Raw genomic sequence first — 22,990 nt, forward strand, 5'->3', positions numbered from 1 at the left:
CCCACTGTGCTAACCCTATTCCTCAAATTTCTCACTATTGTTCTTAAAATATGACACCTAGAACTGAACATAGTGCTCCAATGGTCAGAGTTATGTAGAGTACTTTCAGATGATACCACACATCTGTGAACAGTCTGAGTATATTGTTTATCTCCTTCATCACACCATTGGCTGATAGGAAACTTATGATTGTCAGTCTCACATCTTTTGTATAGTGTTGTCACTGCCCTCTAGTTCTCTACATTTTTGCTGTTTTTCATCTAAGATGTTGATAAAAATGTTGAAATGGACAGAAATGGTGATAAAACTCAGTAACATACCTCTAGGAACCTCCCTACAGGACACAATTACATTAACAGCTAACATTTTGATGTATCTGTCTAATCTGTCTAGTCACTGGCCTTTTGAGATGGTTGATATTATTATCATCATCATTATTATTATTTATGACAAGGAAGTGGAACCACAGAGAGGTTAGGTAAGTTGCTCAAGCTCTCACATGCTCTAGATAGCAAACTCGGTACTTGAATTCCATCTTTTATTCACTGGTCCGTATAATTTGAGCAAGACTTTTCAAATGTCAGCAACTCTGATCCAGTGGTACTCTCCACCATTCTGAAAACATAAGAGATTTTGTCAAGGGCTGCTGAAACATGGCAACACCAAATCTTCATCATTGGCCTGATCTGTTCTTCCAGTAACCCTATTAAAAAAAGAAACAAGGTTAGCTTGGATGGGTTTGTTCCAAGCAATCTCTTGCTAATTCCAGATAATAGGAAACAGTGATAATAGTGATAGTAACAGTCCTCACATTTACAGAGCCCTCTCCTGTGCCAGGCACTGAGCTAAGCTTTACCAGTCAGTGTTTGAACAACTTGCTTTCTCGAAATTCCTCACAAAGTAGCCATGTATTGCAGAATTCTTCTGGGATTGATAATGAGCTCACTGGTTATTATTCTAGATTTTTTTGAAATCAAGTATTTGTTTGGGTTTAGGTTACTTTGGGTTTCTAAGGCCGTTGATTTTATCCTCAGTTTCCAACAAGTTCTCTCTCAATTTGGGTGTTTTGTTTTCAGTGCTGAGTCTAAAGGAGAATTGAACTTGGGGGCTCGAGACTGGGTTCAAGTCCAGTTCTACTATGGCTTTTTATCTATGGGACTAATAGCAAATCACTCAACCTTCCTGAGTTTTGGTCTTCTCATTTTTTAAATGGGCAATAATTCCAGCAAAGCATATTTCTAGGGATGTTGAGATGCTCTTGTGGGAGAATGTTTATGTAAAAGTGCTTCTCAAGTTTTGAAGTTTCAGACTTACTTGAACCATTGTTATTATTTAAAATGGTTAGGTCGCCCCTCTTATGTTATCTTCTATTTGTGTTTCACTTTTCTCTTAACAAACTTTGTCTTACCTTTTTAAAGTTATTTTATATATTTATAAGACACACAGAGGTATATGGCTGAATATTGGTCACCAGGCACAGAAAGATACCCACCAGCCCTCTCCACACTGATTTGTGGTTGAAGTGGAAGAAGTGGGGTTGCAGACTCAAGGAGGGAGAGGGTATCTTTTTAGAATTCTTTTGTCCAGAAAAAAGCATCCCTACCCGCTATTAAACAGCAGAAGTCCTCAAAGAAGCAAGCCACACTGATCCTGGAAGAAGGGCGCCATATGCATTGGTGTTCATTTTCTTATTTTTCCTTACACCCTCCCCCAGTGTCCACAGGATAATCTGGTGCCCCCCACAAGTCTTCTGGTGTCACTGTTGTGGGGACAGCTGCATGCAGAAGCAACCAGCTTTTTACCCCGATGGCACCAGCAGCCTCATTTTCTCTTTGGGAAAGCTAAGGCACGAAAAAATGGTCAGGGACCTCCATGGTGTCATGAGACCAGCAGAACCAGGCACTGCTCTATTCCATCCTTGGTCTTGGTCCTCTGGATTGTAAACTCTGAGAGGGCAGGACCATGACCCCCTTGCCATTACATGCTAGCTCCTCACATGGTCTGGTACCACATACATGTGAAACGTTAGCATATGGGCTTGTAAGAATGAAGGGATGAATACATGAGGGGAGAGTTCTTTTCTGTGGGAACTGTGGCTCCTGCCAGTCTGAGCAACATGCAGCCCTTCAGCTTTGTGAGGAGGAAGCCCAGAAAGTTCACCAGAAAATCTCTACCGATCTTTATTCCTGAGACCCTGTCAAAAAGTATGGAAATGTTCTGAGATTGTTAGAAACATGGGCCTAGACTAGCAAATGATTTTGGAGTGATGTAGGTATGTCCAGCTGCTGTCAGCAGTGAAGGATGCTGCAGAAGTAAGGATGGAGGATGGGTTTTCTGCTTTAAATACAGTTCTATACTAGAGCTGCACAGGCGTCTTCTTACTGGTCTTGCAGCAGGGCCCTCCTCTGGGACAGAAGGGGTGCCGGATGCCTTCCCGCAGGTTTGCACTAAATACTGCGGATCCCACGAGAGTGAAATCTCATACATTTTCATTCCACAATACCCTTGAGAGATGCTCTTGTCTCTTCACGTCCCCATAGTACCCACCTCTAAAGCAAGAAGATAAATACGAAGCAAAAGTTCAGGCTCCCTTCCTGATCACAGAAGGTCTGAACTGCAAGAAGGGACAGAGAGGGGGCACATGTGGCTGGTGGAGGGGACAAGTTGGAGCAGGCTGGCTTATCACAGCTCAGCCCCAGAGAAGCCCCGTGGGCACTGGTCCTTTGAGTGCACCCCATCCCACCATAGTACCAGGTGCATGGCCTCAGGCCACATTTTGGGGTGGGTGGGAAGAATTTGAGGGGGGCAAGGAGGCACTGTGGTCCTATTGAAATAATGAAATGCTAAAGCTTCCCATTCCAAGGGGCTCAGGTTCCTAATTCCCTGAGTAGAGACCAGAGCGTGTGTGGCACCACCGCCACAGAGAGGTGGAAAACCGAAGTTCGGAGGGAGAAGCAGAGAATCTGTTAGTTCATGACTCTTCTCATGGTTCCCACAGAATTTTTAGTCCCCTGCCCATTTCTTTCAGATACGTCAGAACCGGTGAGATGAACAGGCACGCAGCCTCCTGCGGTGCAAGAACTGGGTGCTGGGTGTGCCCCTCCTTGGCTCTGGGAGAAGAGGAGTTGGTGAGGGCTGGCGGAGTGTTTGGGAATCTGCTCAGGGTGGGCTGGCTGTTCCCTCAGCTCTCGTCGCTGTGGCCCTGGTTACTGCCTCGTGGAAGGCCCGGCCTGTGGGCCCGCAGCACGACTTTTCCGTCAGCGCCGTCCAGGGTACCCCAGTTAGAGGCTCTCAGAGCAGCAAATAGTAGATGTGGTGGGATCCATGGAGGGTGCCGCCTGGGAGGCTCCAGACACTGCCCGAATATTCTGGCTAGCCTTCGTTTTCCCCTCCGGAAAATTACACCAGCAACTCTAACCTCACTGCAGTCACCCTTTGCGGTGTAGTGGCTGCCTCGATTCTTTTTGACAGCTTCAGACATTTTAATAGTCCTGCTGCTGACAACCCTGGGGAGCAGGCATTTCCTGTCGGCATGCTGAGTATTCTGAGAAGACAGGGATAATGGACTTCCTTTTCATCCTGGTTACTGCCCCAGGTTCAGAGCCTTGCAGCAGGGCTGTGGCATGGCAGAGCCTTCTCCCCAGCAGCTCTTTTTCTGGCCCCTCTGTTGGCCACCACTGGACAGCCTTCTAAAGCATTGTTCTCACGTTGTCCTCCTGGTCCAGAACCATCCATGGCTCCCCACACTCAACAGAGGAGGAAGCAGAGCTGGCTCAGCAGCATTTTTGAGGAAAGGATTCACAGTACGTTAAGAAGACAGAATGGCTGCTGAAAGGGATGATGCTATCTGGACTCTGCTGTCAGCAGAGTTTAGGGTCCCCAAACAAGATTCACACTGGTCCCACTTTTAAACTCAGCCCTGGTTTTTGAAGTGGATGCTACCTTTGAAGATGCGAACAGGAGTGGTTCCAGATAAAACTGTCCAGAATAACTAGGGTTTGGCTTAAAGAAACGTTTACAGGGAAATGGGAGAAGAAATAAGGATGTGAGCCTGGGGAGGAGGATAATTCCAGGACCATATAATGCTTATCTTTGAACATGTGAAAGGCAGTCTTAGAGCTACGTTAAGAGGGGGTTACTTTGTATAACTCCAAGGTCAGGGATGGGCTGCCTTGGAAGAATGTGAGCTGCCCATCCCTGTAAGGGACAAAACAGAGGCTGGAATGACCCAGGAGCACTATATAGAGGTGTGGAGCTTGGGCTGTGTTTTCTAAGATCATTTCCACTTTGAGGTTGATCTAGTCACTCTGTCCTGCAACATCCATTTATTGAGTACTTACTCTGTGCCAAGTACTTTGTCATAGATAGGTTGTCATGGTTCATGTCCACCACCGCCCCCCCCCCCGCCCCGCCCCCGGAACTCATATGTTGAACCTAATCCCCAGTGTGAGGAAGTTTAGAGGTGAGCCTTGGGAGGTGATTATTAGTTCATGGGATTAATGCCCTTATAAGAAGAGGCCCCAGAGAGTTCCCTCACCCTTTTGTCCATGTGCAGACACAGCAGGAAGATGGCTGTCTATGAACCAGAAATCAGGTTCTCACCAGACACCAATCTGTTGGCACCTTGATCTTGGACTTCCCAGCCTCCAGCACTGCAGAAAATAAATTTCTGTTGTGTTAGCCACCCAGTGTGTGGCATTTTGTTATAGGACATGCCTTCTTCTATATTGTATTGGAAATATGGCACAGGCCTTGCCCTCAGAGAATTCATCCTAGTAGGGGAGACAGATAAGAAAAATGAATTATAAAATAGAACGTTGGGGGAAGGCTGTTTGGAAAGGCTTCCTAAAGGAACTCACACTGACAAGAGCTTTGAGGGGAGTCTTTTGAAGGAGCAGGCTATACCTAAACAAGGTAAAGTACGTACAGAAGCACTGATGTGATATGTGAGATCCTGGCACCTGTAGGAAACTCTAACTAGGTGATTGGAGGGCTGTCTGGGGGCAGTGTGGTGAGAGGCTAGGCTAGATCCTGGCATGATTCTGAAGTTCACATGGAGGTATGAGAGGATTTGACCCAGGATGCTACATATCAGCCCTGAATTTTAGAAAGATCATTCTAGTAATGGTCTGGAGATAAGATTGTGGAAGAAGGGAACAGGAAGTCAGAGAAACCAGTAGGTAGTCACGTGAAACATGAGGATATTGGTAGTGGAGATAGAGGGACAGAGATATTAACAGAGATGAAGCTACAGGAGTTGCTATAAGAATCTCTGGAGAAAGAAGAGGTGACGTTTGAGTTGAAACCTGAGTGATGAGAAGAAAGAACCAGCAAAGCCCTGGAAACAGAAGTAAATCTAGAATGTTCAAGAAACAGAGAGGAGACTGGTATGGCTGGATGACAGAGAGCAAAGATCACTGAGGGAGATGAGGTGAGAGGGGGAGGCAGGGCCCAGATCATGCAGGACTTTATTTGTGGGAAAGGTTTGGGATGTTGTTGTAAGTGTGATGAGAAGCTGGAGCATTTTAAGCAAGTTGATCTGATTTACACTTTTGAGAGTTCATTCTGCTCTGTGAAGAATACACGGTAGAGGGTGCATTCAGGCCAGAAGCCCTGTGGGAGGCACTTGGACCACAGAGTGGAAGTGCTCAACAGGGTACTGGATATGCAAGGAGAGAGGTCCGCCCTGGAGATAAAAGCTGGGGAGTCATTTGCATTCAAGTGATAGTTGGAAGCTTGGTTTCAGGGAGGCCACTTAGGGAGAATGTGTGGATTGGAAAAGAGGGGGAGGTGGGGGAAGGGTGCAAGTATGAAACTGTAGGAAACCTTGTTTTTAAATAAGGGTGGAGGAAGAGGAGCAGCCAGAGGAAGAATAGCAACTCAGAATGAAAGGGAGGAATTTCACAACAAGGGCACCGAACACAGAATTATAAAATACTACAGCATGAATACCATCAAGTTCATATTGGATTTGGGGGCCTGGAGGTCATCGATGACCTTTAGTGGAAGTCATTTCTGTAGAGTGGTGAGGGCTGAAGCCAGATGGCAGTGGGCTGAGGAGGTGGAGTTAGTTGCAAGTGCATAGGAGCTTCAGCAGCAGGACACCAGCTTCAGCAGCTGGACAGCAACATGAAGATGGTGAAGAGGGGCACCTCGCACATCCAGGAAAACGCTGTGTTAACAGGTAGAGAGTAGGGAGTTGAGGAAACAAGAGAGAGGGGCTCAGAGCACAGCATCCCTGAGGGCGTGGGATGCAGGGAGGGCATCAGATGAAGGTTGGTCTGCAACATGAGAAACCTCAGCTCTGCTCAGTCCACATTTATATTAGAAGGTTTTGCTTGTTTTAAGTAAGGATCTAATAATTATTGGAAAATTTTTTCTACATTTGTTGAATTTTAGTCATATTGGAAGTTCAGCATTCAAAACATGTCTTTGGTTATGTATGTAAATTAATTATGTTTATATATATAAGTATATATAAATTAATATATTTATATATATTAACTAATTAATATTAATATGAATGTACGAATCACCATCCAGTTCAGTGGCCCTTCTGCACAGGGCCATGAAGAATGGTTTTGTGAAAAGCATAGGATTGCTCTCTGTGGCGCTGACTTCAGGTTAGGGAGATATTTCAATCAACCTTCTCTCTCTCTCTTTTATAGTTGTGTTTTCCTGCTTATAGAAGGAATTCATTCTCATGAAAGAAAATTTGAAAAGTACAGAGGAATATAAAGGAAATACAGATAACCTGTAATTCCACCTCCTAAAGATGATCACTGTTACCCTTTGGGTATTTTTCCTTCCAGCCTTTTTTCTTCTTTTACATATTTCATATTGTTGAATTTAGTTGTACATGAAATAATTTCCCTTTAAAATTATGTTTTTCTCCTTAAAACTATATAACTTTTCCCATGTTATTAAAAGTAATGTAGGAATAGCATTTTAAAGGCTGCATAATATTTCACTGAGTGCACCATACTCAACCCATTCCCCTCTTGTTAAAACACTAAGACTCTCTGTGGAAAATGGTATGGCAATTTCTCAAAAACTTAAACGTAGAATAAACATACTATTCAGCAATTCCACTTCTGCATATATACCCAAAAGAACTGAAAGCAGGAACTTGGACAGATATTTGTACACCAGTGTTTATAGCAGCATTATTCACAGTAGCCAAAATGTAGAAGAACTCCAAGTGTCCACTGATGGAAGAATGGATAAACAAAACATAGTATATACGTACAATGGAATATTATTCATCCCTAAAAAGGGAGGAAAGCCTAACACATGCTGCATGTGTGAACCTTGAAGACATTATACTGAATGAAATAAGCCAGTCACAAAAGGGCAAATATTGTGATTCCATTTATGTAAGTTACCTAGAGTAGTTAAATTCACAGAGACAGAAAGTAGATTGGCGCTTACCAGGGGCTGGGGGATGGAGGGAATGGGGAGTTAGTATTTAATGGGTAGAGTTTCACTTTTACAAGATGAAAAGAGTTACAGGGATGGATGGTGGTGGTGGTTGCACAACAATGGGAATGTACTTAATACCACTGAACTGGACACCTAAAAATGGCTCTGGTGGTAAATTTTATGTATGTTTTACCACAATGAGAAAAAAAAAACCCACTAAGGACCCTGACAAATGTATACAGATAGATAACCACCTCCATAATCAAGACAAGAATATTTCTTTCACTCTCAAAGTTCCCTCAGGCCCTTTCCTAGCCAGTTTCCTCTCCCAATCCCCTGGCTTTCGTAGGGTGCTGATCTGTTTTGTCCTTACCATTTTGTCTTTGCAGAATATCATATACATGGAATCAGATAGGATGTAGCCTTTTGATTCTGGCTTCTTGCATATAACATAATACCTTTGAGAGCCACCTATGCTGTTGCATGGATCAATAGTTCATTTCTTTTTGTTGCTGCCTAGCAGTTGGATGGGTGTATCACAGATTGTTTATTCACCATTTGAGGGACATATCTCGGATTGTTCCCAGTTTGGGGCAATTATGAATCTATCTGTGATAAATAACCATGGTTCGGTCATATAGCAAGTGTATGTATAGCTCTAAGCAGCTGCTGCAAAACTGTTCTCCAAAATGGTTGTACTGTTTTGTATTCCCACTAGCAATACATGAGCGTTCCAGTTGCTCCACATTCTTACCAGCATATGATCTTATCAGGCTTTTTATTGTTTAGTTTCATTTCTGTTTTAGCTTTCTGGTAGGTACGTAGGTAGTGGTAACTATTGTGATTTTAATTTGCATTTCCTTAGTAATTAATAATGGTTCTTATTTGTCATCCACATCTCTCTTTGGTGAAGTGTCTGTTTACTTCTTTTGCTCATGTTTTTAATTGGGTTGTTTGTTTTCTTATTATTCAGTTGTGGGTAATTTAAAAATTTTTTGCTATCATAAAAATCCTTCATTGAACAACATTGTATTTGCCCTAATTTTGGAATATGGATTCACAATAATTTCCTAAACCTACTGGATCAAAGAGAGTGAACATCTTCAATGACCTGATATACAAAATGTCCAATAGCTTTGCAAAGTATCAATATGCTTTCTTTCTAGTGGTGGCAACTTAACAGCGGAACAGGCTGTTGTGTTGTTTTAATTTGAATTTCTTTGACTATAATGCTATGGAACTTTTTCATATAATCCCTAAATAGTCTATGTTTCTTCTTTCGTGAATTGTTTATAGCTTGTCTTTTTTGATGCTAGATTGGCACAGAAATTTGCCATGGCAATATCTATCCAGGGTAGTTAATAGAGTATGTGAAGATCATTGCCAGGATCAGTGGTTTAGAGGATTTTCATTTTTTCATAAAATATTAACCTGGTCTCAGCCTGGTTTCTTTCATGCTCCGAGGCCATGAGCTAATTTGCATAGCTGGCAAGGTAAAAATAACTTCAGAGCTGAAAAGAAAGATCATTGCCATTGAGTTAAACTTGGACCCTGGGGGCCAGCACTTCTACATGGGGCAGCAGTCCCTTGGTCTAGACTCCATTATTAATAAACACACTCCATTGTTCCTTATAAATAGAAAAAAGGTGCTCTTTTAAATTCCTTTCTGAGAAAATGGCCATGCCTCTTAGCTCTTCAGCTGGGAGAGGAGTAACCTCTTGATTCTTCCAACAATTCAACATTTTATTTATTCACAGTGAAAGTACAATTAAAACCACTTACTTTGTGCTTACATATTTCTATCAAATAGATTTGGGTAACAATTAAAGAGTTCCTGTATATAGGCGCAATTCTTTTTAATTATTAAAATTGCTTGTATTTTATTGTATTCCAAATAGGCGGTATGGGATGTGATATGACTCAGAAGTACTAGAAGGAATTTTGGTTTAATGACTCTAAAAAATATAAAGCACTTTGTTTTCTCTGACAAATAGCTCTAGTTCGTTTGGGGGCTCTACAGACAGTTGATATTTTATAACAGCTTTATGGCTGCCTCTTCATCATGCACTGTAATTGTAGGTTTGTCTGCTCTGCAAGTATGGGAAATTATCTGGGTATTTTTTTTTAATAGTTGTCATCCTAGAAGACAGATGGCATATGCCTGTCATGCAAATCAATCTCTTAGGCATTGTAGGCTGAACTAGGAAAGTGGAAGAATGGACAAATATGTTTTCTCTAAAATTTATGGATCCATGATTTTTCTGAAAGAGTCGTTGATTTGAAAGGTTTTATAAACTCAGATTCTTTTAGCTAGGTATTCCTCAGACATCCAAAAAAAAAGAAAGAAAAAAAATCTCCTACCCCAATACACTATGAGACGGTAGAGTTTTATTACTTAGGTTTTTCTTTTCCTCCTACTTTGAGTATCCCTTCAGTCAACCCACCATCTAGTATTAACCTGCACTCATCCACATTTGACGTCTTGACAAAGAGGACTCTGGCTCTCCCCAGGGTCTTGAATATGTATAATTTTTTAGTCTTTCCAAAGCTGAAGAGGAAGCAGTGTTTCAGTATCTTAAGATTTAAGCCACTTGCTAAGGTGACATCAAGAAAAAAAAAGCTTTCACATTCTCTAATTGGTGTATTGGCTCCATGCCAGGGGCATGGTTCTGAGTTTTTCCTTGTTTTTCATGTATCTTACTTAGCTCTTGTCTGGCCAGGCCAGCTATGTCAAGTTTCACTTTGGTTTCTTATCCAGATGATATTTTCTGGACAGAATAGCTGAGTGGGTCATTGTGAGAGACAGACACCAAACTTGGAGTCATTTAAGCAAGGAGGGCTTTTCAAGGAAGACATGTCTCATGGAACCACCAATTTGCAGAAATGTCAGGAAGTAGTTGGGCCTCAGGAACTGCAGGATCAGGGTGCTAGCTCCAGAGGAATTCTTTCCTTTTTTCATTCCTCTTACCTCCAGGGTCAGCTTTATTCTTCTCTCTTACTACAGCCAGCTTTGTTCTCTGAGAACAATGACAGCTCCTGAAGCCTATCTCAGGAGAGATCAGCCAAACTCTGGTCCTCTGTCCAAACATCCCCAGGGAGAAAATTAACTGGCCAGCAATGGCATATAAGAGCATTGAGGTTTTTGAAAAGAATAGTAGGGGGAGAGTGTTGTTCTTGGAGGAAGAGGAGATCGTAGCAGTACAAACAATAGGAGGCCACTGTGTGTGGGCAGTGGGGGATTATACCGCTGGTCTCTGTAATGTGATACGGAGGTCACTAGTGAAGCCTTCTCATGAGGCCAGCACTAGGGGCTTGGCCCCATGTGGATAATTAGCTGCATTCTGTTGCTCAGCTGGCTTCTGCTCTATCTCAGGCTAGCCATCTCACAAGTGCTTGTCCCTGGACCTCAGGGAGACCTGGTGAGAGAAAGTGTGTGGGTGGTAGATCAACAGAAATCCCTCACCACTACTAGAAAAACAACTGAAACAACATGTATTTATATTAGTGAGTTCTTATAATGTGGGATTTCCCTCTCCAGCAATTCTCTGTCTTTGCCAGCTCTCTGAAGTACAGTTTTGGTAACATTCATATGATCCTGCAATCACAGGACACCATAAGGCTCTGCCGAGAGGCAACTCTGTGGTTGTCCTAGAGAAGACATTTGTTGAACGTATGTGCCTTTGGGATATATTTCTAGCTATTAGCCATTATCTTTTGTAGCTACCAAAAGCACTCCAAATTTGGAATCTAAATTTCTGGGTTTGGGTCTCAGTTTGACCATTTACTATCTCCGTGATCTTGGGCTAGGCAGTTTCTCTCTCTGAACCTTAATTCTCAAACTGACGAAATGGAGAGTAATGTATCTTTATGGGACAAGGTTATGTAAACTGGGAAGCAACAAGGCATTTTTTTCATCATCATCATCATCATCATCATCATCATCATCATGTTTATCATCACCTGGACCTGAATGACATTCATAGAGTTTCTACCCATTGCTTGGCATTTCTCCTTGCTGTGTCTGAGTGAATCATCAGGGACTTTCTTGTAAAACAAGGAAGAAACCCCGGACCATTGGTAGGAACCTGACCTTTGTCTCCATTACACTGAGGTTAAGTAAATAAAACCCTCCTTTGTACGTTACTGTGTTCTTTACCTTCCATGATTTGGGGAAACTTTTGGATTAAAGCTTCCTTTGTAGACACACTGGGGTTAAGCTTCATGTAGCCACTAGGAGATGTTTAAAGAAGAAGGCAGAGGACATTTTTATCAATGCTGGCATCAATGCATTTTCATCAAAATTATGAGTTGTAGCTGGGGGTCACCCTGGCAACATCTTCATGTCTGCCTGAGAGGGGCCGTGTGTGCTTCTCCCAGAGTGGATGAGGACTAGTTGTGAAACACATGCATTGCCTTTAATCAGGCTACTGCTCAGTTCGAAGGAATCACTATCTGAGAGATTCTCTGTCAGTAGTGGTCCCCAACCCGTGATGTGTCCCCCCCCCCAGGCCACATCACAATGTCTAGAGACATTTTTGGTTGTCACAACCGGAGGGGAGGGGGGTTGGAAGAGGGGTTGCTACTGGCACCTAGTGGGTAGAAGTGGGGGATGCTGTTAAACATCCTACAACGCACAGAATAGCTCCCTACAACAAAGAATTACCTGGTCTCAAATGTTAATACAAACTCCTCTCCTTGGCATGACATTGTTTGATTGTTGAACTTTCTTTTAGTGGGAAAGGAAAGAGAGGATTTTTAGGCCATGATTTTTCTGTTCATCAAAAAGCATATTTGGGGACCACTTCATAGCCTCAGAGAGTCTTGGGAAATTTAATTAGGAGCCCCATTTTAAATTCCAGAAAGGGTAGCCTTACCTTTGTTAAATACAGAACCACTTGTCCTTTCTGGAAATGGCACAGACCTTCTCTTTTGGAAAGGGACAGTTTGACCTTACTGTCCTCATTCTCCCAAGAAATATTATGACTTCTTCCTAGGCCGAATCTTAGAAGAAAGTTCATGCTCCATTTTGGTCATAAATCAACTTGGACCCAAGCCTAAATAAATAAATAACAGCCCAACCAACTAACCAACCAAACCCCAGGAATAGCTGCCTCGTGACAGTTTTGGAGGTGGTGGTCTTTCTATAAGACTACCCATTCCGGAAGGCAGCAAGATGCTGTTACTATTTCTGGTAACAGAGGAGGGAACAGGGTCTCTCCTAGACTGCTGTGTCTGCAGTTCTTGGAAAAACACAGTAAAACTTTTCGGGGCAAACTGTTTCACCATTCTGGGAAAACACCAAGAAACCACATGGTGCTATTAAAGCAGCAGTTCATGTTGGTCTATCTTGTCCTCTTTAGAACAGTCTCCTTAGAGTGAGCGTGTGTATTAGCTAGTCTTTACATCTGGGTTTTTCAAACTGTAGGTCAACCCCATTAGAGAGTCATGACATCAACTTAATTGGTTGCGACCAGCACGAAACAAAAGATAGCAAGGAAGAATTGAAGAGAAAATCTATCACACATAGAATATTATTTTATGAGGCACTATGTAATTTTACACACACACACACACATGCATGCATACACATACATACATACATACATACATACATACATATATTCATCCTGGCTTGTGATGTGAAATATATTTTGTACTGCAGGTATGTTCAAAAAAGGTTTGAAAATCACTGCTTTATATGCTTTTACTTTTGTTTTGAACATGGGTGAATTGAAGCAACACAGCATATTTTCCCTTAAACTCAAAGGCCTGAGTTCTATGAGCTGTTCATTCCTAAACCAGTCACTATTCAGAATAGGACAATGGATGATTTGCTTAGGATAATCTAGATTCAGTCTCTGGGCTGGAGAGAGACCCAGCATGACTATAGGATATCTCTGTTATCAGGAAAGATTACTGTGGAGGAGGCAGGTGGGAGCAGCTGTCCCAGGAGGGGCCTAGGGGAATAGAAGTCAGGACTAATTCAGGTACAGTGACCAAGGTAGACACATATTTATAGCAGCTCGGGCTGGGCTTGGGGAGAAGCTAAGAGACCAATGGTTCAATCAGGGAACTTCTTTGGAGCTCACAGTAGCAGTGTGGGTAACCTGATGTTTCATTACCAAGTGTAAGCCTAGATTTTGAGCACTGCCAGGCTTGGTCCAATCTCTAACATGTCTGTGAAGTTTTCTTTATTTGATATTTTCCACACTCTCCAGCCTCTCTGCTTTCCATACTTCCTGGATTTCCCTGAGTTCCAGACAACACCAGCCCTTGTTTGAATTCTTCAAGTATACCAATTTCCTTTCTGCCTCTGTCCCTTCTATGCATGTCTGTTCCTGCATCTGGGATGCTCTTCCCACGTTGTTTCCTCTAGCCTACTCATACTTCACCTTTGAGCTCATATGCCATATCCATAGGAAAGTCTTCCTTTCCTGACCTTCTGCTTACTATAATTGTGATCTGTGTAATGTCTTTTTCATTAAGTTTCATGAGGACAGCCACCATCTCATCCTATTCTCCATTGTAATGCCAGTGCCTACTTCAGTAATTATTAGCACACTGTAGATGGGTTCTGGGTTCTGGATTCTGGGATTGAGCTAAGCCTGAATGGTATCAAAGGGCCCTAACATAGGGTCTGGGGAGGAAAAGGGGGCAGCTTGCAGAGACTGGGTACTGGGCCAGTACCCCAACACCTATTTTCCGTCTCTCAGCCTCATCCTTTTCCCTCAGGTATATTTTGGTCAAATTGAATTTTGAGGGGAGGTTGTCTCCATTGAACAATTTAATACACAGGAACTATTTTTTTGTTTTTGATAAAATGAAGTAAAATCTTTAGAAACTGATTCCCAAATCAAATTATACTTTCAGTAATTTATTTAAAAGAAATGGAGAGCCAAACATTAGGTGTAATTTAGTAGATTTTTGATAGATCATCATTATTTGCACATGTGGTTAAATCTCCTTCAGTTTGGGATATCTAATTATATAGGTGCCAGTGGGCTCATTTGCAGCTCTATGGACAAGTTCATCCGATCTGCCCCAGTGGGGATCTATTAACACCCCTTTATCCCTGAGTCAAGGGTATTTCTTGGGCATTACTGTTGCATATTGTTAGGGAAGGGACCATAGACAGAAATGTGAAAGGCACTTTCTGCCATTGAGGAGCTGGCTTTGAACTGAGTTACAAGGCTCCAGCTAATTATCATTAACAGTCAGATTTTAGTTCTAAGACATAAGAACTGTATGCAGTCAGATGTTAAATGTCGTGCACTTTTCAAGATATTCAGAGAAAGGGGAAATGGCATGAGCTGGACAAGTGTAGCATCATCTGGACAGGTTTTGGCTTGGAGTCTTAGAGCCAGGGGGGATCTGAGAAGTCCGTCTATCTGATCCTTTTATTTTAGAGACTAAAAAAACAAACAAAAACCCAGATATGTTCTTTCTCATCTTCCTCCATGACACCTATTTCCTAAGTACATTCTAGGAGTCAGGCTTAGTAGACATTGTTGTGTTTTTAGCTATTCCATGTCCAACTTCCCCAGTGGCCTCCAGTCTCCCTTTTGGGAGAATCTTTTATTGTGTGTGTGCTTGGTGGGGGTCTTGTCCACTTGGGAAATGCTAGAGGACCGTCCCAGTGCAGCCAGATGAAGTGTAAGGGAACGTGTGACTTAAGCTCCACCACATGCTTTTTCCACCATGACTTTTAAGCTATCAATGCTATGATATTAGCACAGTTGGCGATGATACGTCTAGCAATAGCCACAGTGGCCTAAGAATCAGATTTCCTGGAATCTCTGACCTTTGCCAGCTGTATTATTCCTGCTGTAACAAATTGCTGCAAACTTGGTGGCTTAAAGCAAATTCCTTCTCTTACAGGGGTGCCTGGGTGGCTCAGTCGCTAAGCGTCTGCCTTCGGCTCAGGTCATGATCCCAGGGTCCTGGGATCGAACCCCGCATCGGGCTCCCTGCTCAGCGGGAAGCCTGCTTCTCCCTCTCCCACTCCCCCTGCTTGTGTTCCCTCTCTCGCTGTCTCTCTCTGTCAAATAAATAAAATAAAATCTTTAAAAAAAAAAAAAAAATTCCTTCTCTTACAGTTCTAGAGTCAAAACTCCAAAATTAGTTTCCCTGGGCTGCACTGGTTATCAGCAGGTCTGTGCTCTCACCTGAGGCTTTAGGACAGGGAAGGCATTTCTTTGCCTTTCCTTGCTTCTAGAGCTGTATTCCTTGCATCCTTCCTCCATCTTCAAAGCCAGCAGCATAGCACCTTGCTTCAGTCATCACATTGCCTTCTTTCTAGCCAAATCTTCCTGTGCCTCCCTCTTAGGAGGCACTCGTGATTGCATTCAGGGCCCACGCAGATAATCCAGAAAAATCTCCCCATCTCAAAATCCTTAATCACATCTGCAAAGTCAATTTTGCCATATCAGGTAACATTCACAGGTTCCCAGGATTAGGAGCTGGATCTCTTTGAATCTGTTATTCAGCCTACCACACCAAGATTTCTACTTTCCTGTTTTTCCAGCCTGGTCTTCCAATATCCCTTTAATTCTGTGAGCTCTTGATATCTTTTCAAAGTCAGCACTATGTGAAGAAGTTTATAAGCATCTTATCTTTTAAAATCCTCACATGACCCTCTAAGGAAGGTATTGTCCCCATTTTACAGATAAGAACACTATAGCTCGGGGAGGCAATTGCGTAAGGCCAGACAGCTAGTGTGAGTGAGGGAACTGACATTTGAAACCAGCCAGTATGACGGGAGAGTATGTGCTTTACCACTTCCTTATCATCTTAGTTCAAGTTTCTTTTGCCTGTAGATCTTTTCCACGGAGGAGGTAGGATGCCATCTGGCTCTGAAGTCTGGATCATATTATTTAGGCAGGGAGAGAAGGCAAGGGGGTGGGCATTCCAAGGCAAGAAGGAAGCTGGAGAATAAGAGGTGAATCCAAGAGATGTGTTGAAGGAAGGATATGTTAGACTTTGGTGCCTCATTGGAGGTAAAATAATAGAAGAGAAGAAGGAACCAACCACCTTTGAAACACTTATAAGTGGACACAACAACTCATTTTGGATTATCCATGGAAATGATATCCTGGCTCAAATCTGTGTAGGGAATCCAACTTGAATTAGGTCCCTCCCTGTCTCCTCTTGGTCTCCTGTAATATGGGCTGGTTAAACACCTAACACCCTTTGCTCCTGTTAATCAGCCCTTTTGCACAGATGCTAATGAATAACTTGCCTTTTGAATGCTAATGAGCTTCTCCCTTGGGATTTATATGGGCAGAAGCAAAGAGATACTTTTTGGAGCTCAGGAGGGACTCCTGGGCCTAAGGGCAGGGGATCCTGGTTTGTGTCTCTTCTTCAAAAGAGAACTTACACGTTTGTTTAGGGCTAGGGCAACAACTAGAAGGGAAACTATTTACCTGGTTATCCCTTGAATAGAGTTGCCAGGTTTAGCAAATAAAAATACAAAATGCCCAGTTAAATCTGAATTGCAGATAAGCAACAGATAATATTTTGGTGTAATATTTGCATAATGCTTCAGGGAATTTTTAGCCATGGAAGTGTGAAAAGAGACTGTTAGACTTGGGTTGATGAAGAGGCTAAGACAGAACCCCAAGGTCAAAAGGAATTCTTTGAGTGGGAGAATCCTTTGGGTGATTGACTTGGGGAGAGACCATGGTTGTGATGGCTCAGAGCATCCCTTCCATCTCCTGCCACTGCAGTGACGGTCCCACCACACCCTCAGGATCATATCAGCCTCTAGGCTCTTCTTACCTGCTGACAGCTCAGGGCAGAAGTATTAGAGGTAGGGATGAGCCATGACATCCGTGAAGAAACAGGTTTTGAACATATACAGTGCACCAAACCCTCCGTTTCTGCTGGTGGTGCTCAGAAGTTCATGTCTGTCCTCCGCTTTGGGGGTAAAGTAGTAATTAAGCACCCTCTGTGTACAGAGCTCCCCACCTTGGGGACAAAAGAACTGGAAAACACAGCCTCTGTTTCTGAAGAGTATATGCAAATGGGGCACGGGATGATGCAGAACTCAGGCTTTTATTACTCAGAATTGGAATTTTGCACAGTGGCCTCACTCTGATCCTGTGGCACGCGTGTCTCTCCGTGTGTGTGTGTGTGTGTGTGTGTGTGCGCGCATGTAGATATTACATCAGCTGTGACCTCAGGTGTAAGGAGCCTCCAACCTGCTGGTCTGGAGAGCTGTCAGTGGCAAGTCTGTGGGACTTAGTGATTTGTGGCTTGAGGATCAAGGGAACCAAGCTCACTGGCTTGTTGGGAGACTAAACACTGTGACCTTGGTATTTTTAGCAGCACACTGGGCTGAGGACCAGTGGAGCTGTGCCGTGCTAGAAAAGACTGCACGGCGTCCTGGCAGACTGGGGAAAGGCTGGACTTCGATACCAGAAGAGGAAGGACTTTAATACCTGCTCTGGACGTGTATTAGCAGTTTAATTGTTTCTAAGTCCCGATTTCCTCTCCTATGAAATGGAAACAGTCGTAATATCAAGATATATTTGAGGATTTAATGAAATAACTTAGGTGAAAATGCTAGCAGATAGTAAGCCCTGTAGGTGATCCTGCAGTGTGTCCCATTCTTGGAGCACTTTGTAAGCATCCCTCTTAAGACATTCTTCATTGTGAATTATAATTATTTCATTTCTCTGTCTGTCTGCTTTTGCTAGAGTGAGGGCCTGGGCCTTTTCCTACTGTGCACTTGGCCTTGAGCCTCCCGCATCAGGCCTGCTCTGTGTGAGGCCCAGAGTTTTGCTGAGCTCTACAGACTTCAGTACTGAGGCTTTGCTAAAGGGCAAGTCTTCACATTTGGAGGCTTCTTCCTTCCCTTCCTCCCTCTTAACTCTCCTGCTGAAGACGGAGCAGATCCTGTCCTATGGGATCTGCTTGAGAGCAGGAGTCCTATACGATATTAGAAGCTCATTAGACTCTAAAATGTTTGAGGACAGATTTCTAGTACGCTCCTGTGTGCTCAAACAGGTGTGTGTTTGAGTAGTATCCGGCGGTGCCACCTGCCCTTTCCATTGGTAAATTCTAGGGTTTCTGTGATATTTCTGTCCATTTGATTCCTGCTTCAACACATTGACTACTTTCCTCAGTGCGGTTCGATCCACCAAGCATTTACCGAGCACCTTTTACTTGCCAGAGCCTGGGCTAGGTGTGGGGGATGTAGAGATGGGGAGGACGGCGTCTCTGCTTGAGGTGTTCCGGAGCTTGTGGGAGAGACAGAGGAGAAACCAGAGAAAACAGAATTCCTCTAAGATGTGGGCAGGGCAGGGATGGCAGTGGGCACAGAATTTTATGGGGGCACACAGCAGGGCCCGTTCCCTCAATTATCCTTCCCCCCCGAAGAATACACTGTCCCTGCTTCTAGCAAGTGGATGGGACCTCCTGCCCTCAAACATGATGTGAACACTAGGGATATATAGGGGATATTCTGCATGGGATGAAGGAAAAGAAAGTTCTGAGGGCTAGGGGAGCATGGGGCCCCAGGTGGTGTGGTCCTGGCTGAAGTTTGAGGCAGCTTGGATAACTTGGGGGACAGGTTGGTGAAAAGAACATGGACGTGTCTTGTGGCCCCGGCCACAAGTGCCATATTTTTGCTTCTCTCCTTCAAATTGGCTTCACTTTTGTTCTCTTTCCCACATGAGAATTCTTATTTCTGTCACATTTGCTTCTCCACCAGCTCTTATTTCTTATTTCTTTCCTGTTTTCATCTCCGTGTTTCCTTTCACCATTTGCTTCCCTGTCCTCTCATTCTTTTTCCCCCCAACCATTTTTCTTTCTCTGTACACTTGTGCCTTCTTGCCTTTCAATTTTGTCTTTTAGACCCTACCTCCATGTTCTGAAATATCCCTCCTTCAACTCAGGGTTGGGAAGGATTTTCCTTTTCAATAGCTCTTTCTTAGGACTTGAAAGAGCATCTCATGTGTATCTGGGTATCCTAGGAAACAGAACTCTGATTTCTGAACAGGGCAGAGTCTCCCCAGCGTGTGTGTGTGTAAGACAGCACGAACTGGAGGGAAAGGCATCTCCCATGGGCACTGTGCCTCAGAAGACTGAGAATACAGTGCTTCTTTCCCTGTTAGCAGATTCAGCAGAACAGTGACCCCATTTTCCTGGGGTTCTAGTTCTCTATCACTACACTATCCTTGAGCTTTCTCTTTCTCTACTTTCCTTTGTTTCTTTGTCTGTTTTATTTTTCAGTCCTATTTTCCATGTTTCTCCTTGCTCTCTTTTCTCTTCAGGTTTTCCCTACTTATTAGAAATGATATCGTTCCCCTCCCTAATTTCTCTCTTTGGTTTTGGCAGATAGAGTCAAAAGTAGCATCAGAGACCCTGCTTGTCGACATCCCCCATTTTCAGAGACAGTGTGGAAGTTTGGATCAGGAGAGATAGAGGGAGACCTGAGAACCAGCTTGCCTGGGTCCTGAGACCTTTTATGAGAGTAGGGTTTCTTTCTGGTTCTTATTTTGAGGTTGGGTTAACATAGAATTATAGAGTCTTAAAGTTGGAGAGATCTCTACTGGTTATTTAGATAACCTTCAACCCATGTTGGAACACTTTTAACTTCCTAATAGATAGTTCTACAGCCTGTGGCTGAGTATGTTTAATGTTGCAAAGTGGACCTACCCCATGAAACAGTCCACCTTGTTCTTGGCCAGCCCTGCTCATGATTCTCATGTCCTGGATCTGTGCAATTTGTACCTATTGATCCTATATCTGCTTTCTAGAGGTATACAGCACAGACCTTTCATTCAAGTTCGATTTCAAGTATTGAAGGAAATGTTTCCTCCAAAATAATTAAATGACATAAACTATTCCCACCACCCTTTGACTATATAGAAAACTTGGTTTTCTGAATGACTCACTCACCAGTGGCTCCAGATAGCTGAAATTCTCATGGAGAGGTTATGAGGGAGTTCAAGTACTGTTCCACAGAAGGAAGACTAAGATTAGACAAAGTTGCAAAAACTGTACTATTAATATTTGTGTTGGATGTATTATCTAGTTTGCACATTATAACTTCTAGAATACTCCTAATATTCAGTACCATGTCATTTTATTTTTATAGCGAGGTCCTGGTACTCCCCCCATTTTGTAGCTGAGGGTAGTGAGGCTGCTGGAGTGTGTAACTTGCCTCAAATCACTCAGTTCTCTCAAGTGCTTGAGTCACAACTAAAACCCAGCTCTGCTGGCTCTTGGTCATCTGCTGTGTTTTTCATTAATCCTTAAGTATCATTGACTATCCGCAGTACCTGCAGTGTCATGGGATTCTATGAAATAAATTGTCTCCTGAAGACAAGGTACTTGGTGTACACAATCTAATAGGATTGTTACGGATTTTGGGGGGTTTGTGTGTGTGTGTGTATGTGTGTGTGTGTCTGTGTGTCTGTGGAAGTGGAAAAATGGAAGCAAAGAAACAAAATCCAAGTTATACAGTGATTTGGAGCAATTATAAAAGTGCTGTATGTGGACCAGTGAAGTTATTCCCTAATTTATATGCATCAGTGTGATTGATTTGTTTGGTAAAAACTCTTAAGTGCCAAGGTGGGGAAGAATGAGTTACTCCTTTACTGCACCTGATCCAGAGAAATTCCCTAAAGGAGTTAGGAGACAGGGGAATCTAAGAAAATTCTGAAATACAAAATCCAGGGGCCTTGGTAGGTTGGAAAGAGGGAAAGGAGGTTGGTGAGAAATAGCGAGGAGAGTAGGGACCAAGGTTTGGAGGCAGGAATGGGACCGATGCTAGGGAGCTGGTATTCTACTCATGGTTTGGAACTAGGATTCTGGTGTGATGTTAAGTTTTCCTTCTTTGCAAAGTGAAACCCAGATATGGCTAAATTTAATTCCAATCAGAACCACCGATGATTCACTGATGATGCAGGTGCTCCCACATGCAACTGGCATCAGCTCTGTGTGCTTTCCAGGCTGAGCCTTCTTCAACCCGGCTTCCCCCGTGGAACAGGAGGAGAAAGCCAGAGTGTGGTAACCTTGACCTTCTGTGTCTCCATCTGCAGCATCCTGGCCACAGCAGGAACCCACTTCAACACACATGTGGACCTGAGGACCCTCCGGGCTGTGCGTGTCCTGAGACCCCTGAAGCTCGTGTCAGGGATACCTAGTGAGCACCTGCCTTTCTTCTTTCTCCTCTGCTGTAGCTTTACTGATGTGTCCCCGCAGGATCTGGGGCCAAAGGAATTTGGGATAAACAAGAAACAATTTCTCCAGTGGTAATAAAGAGTGGGGATGCAGCAATCTGGCATAACATTTTACTTTAAAATCTAGCAACTTTTTTTTCAGATTTTAAAGATAATGAAAGATCTTTGTAGAATCTTTGCAAAGTAAAAAAAAAAATGTTATAAAATGAAAAGGAAAAACACTCATTATCCTATATTTTTATGCATTTTTTCCTGTGTGTTTTAATATAATTTGATCATACTTGGTATATACTTTTGGATCCTGTCACGGAAGCATTTGATTTTCCTGACATTAAAAATTCTTCAAAAATACGATTCTGATGTAGTAGTGGGGGAGGTAAACTCTGTCCTTGCTCTCATAGGACTTAGAGCCTAGCAGGGCCAGGCTTAGTTTCCTTTAGGAAAGAAGCACGTTCACATAAGTTTGTAAAAGATAAGCAGAAGGCAACATGGGTGAAACAAAAAAAGGAAGGAGTAATAGCCATGTGAATGATCAGAGAATAGTGAGAAGGAGCATGAGATTGATTCTAGGGGTAGTAGTGATGGCAGTCTTTGGCTTGACTTGTTCTGGTTGTCCCTTTGCAAATTTTCTTCATCATCTCAGGACCAATGGTTCTTTTCCCTCAAAGACTTGTCCTTCTCCTCTTAGGAGAAGGTAAAGGGAGCCTGCTGTATCAAATGGTGCCCAGGGAGGCTCCATTTGTCATTCTCTTGCTTTCCTTCTAGGCCTGCAGATTGTGCTGAAGTCCATCATGAAGGCCATGGTGCCTCTTCTGCAAATTGGTCTTCTGCTCTTCTTTGCCATCCTGATGTTTGCTATCATTGGCTTGGAGTTCTACAGTGGGAAGTTACACCGTGCATGTTTCATGAACAATTCAGGTAGGGTCATTGTTTCTTGCCTTCTACTTCTTCCCTTCCTCTCCCCTCTGGTCATTGGAGTAATTTCAGGTCATTGGGAGACTGGTTGGAAGAGAATATTCTGTCCCAAAGTTTGCTTTTTGAGGCACAAGCAGCCTAGAATAAAGGTCCCCATTGGACAATGATATTGCAAAGCAAATGACTTCTTACGTTTGCAGTCAGAGGATTTCAAACAGGAGGTCCCAGCTCCCACGTCCCATGGTAGAAGATTGTCAGAATGCATGTCAAAAACCACCTGTCTGAAGAACTACTCTTTGTGCACTGTCTTCTTTGGCCCACAGGCCAAGGAGATCCAGGAGTCCAGAGTCAGATTTGGGTCTCTCTAGATCTGTGGAGACATTTTCCCTCATGATCCATCTTGTGACCTTCCTCCTTCTCTGCTTTGATAGATTATTGAGAAAGCAAGATGGATATGTGCCCCA

The 22,990-nt window shown here is 43.2% G+C and overlaps 1 protein-coding gene across 5 annotated transcripts in view; it reads left to right on the forward strand.

Moving 5' to 3' along the window:
• The window catches only part of CACNA1E (calcium voltage-gated channel subunit alpha1 E), a 493,636-nt gene that overhangs the window by 253,484 nt on the left and 217,162 nt on the right, over positions 1–22,990 (forward strand). For all 5 annotated transcript variants that reach the window (XM_032393033.1, XM_032393035.1, XM_032393036.1 and 2 more), the window contains 2 exons: positions 21,471–21,574; positions 22,377–22,529. In XM_032393033.1, the coding sequence (XP_032248924.1) occupies positions 21,471–21,574; positions 22,377–22,529 (257 nt within the window). The remainder of the gene's footprint in view (positions 1–21,470; positions 21,575–22,376; positions 22,530–22,990) is intronic.

This window comes from Phoca vitulina, unplaced genomic scaffold, assembly GCF_004348235.1.
Source record: "Phoca vitulina isolate PV1807 unplaced genomic scaffold, GSC_HSeal_1.0 scaffold71, whole genome shotgun sequence".
Lineage (NCBI taxonomy): Eukaryota > Metazoa > Chordata > Mammalia > Carnivora > Phocidae > Phoca > Phoca vitulina.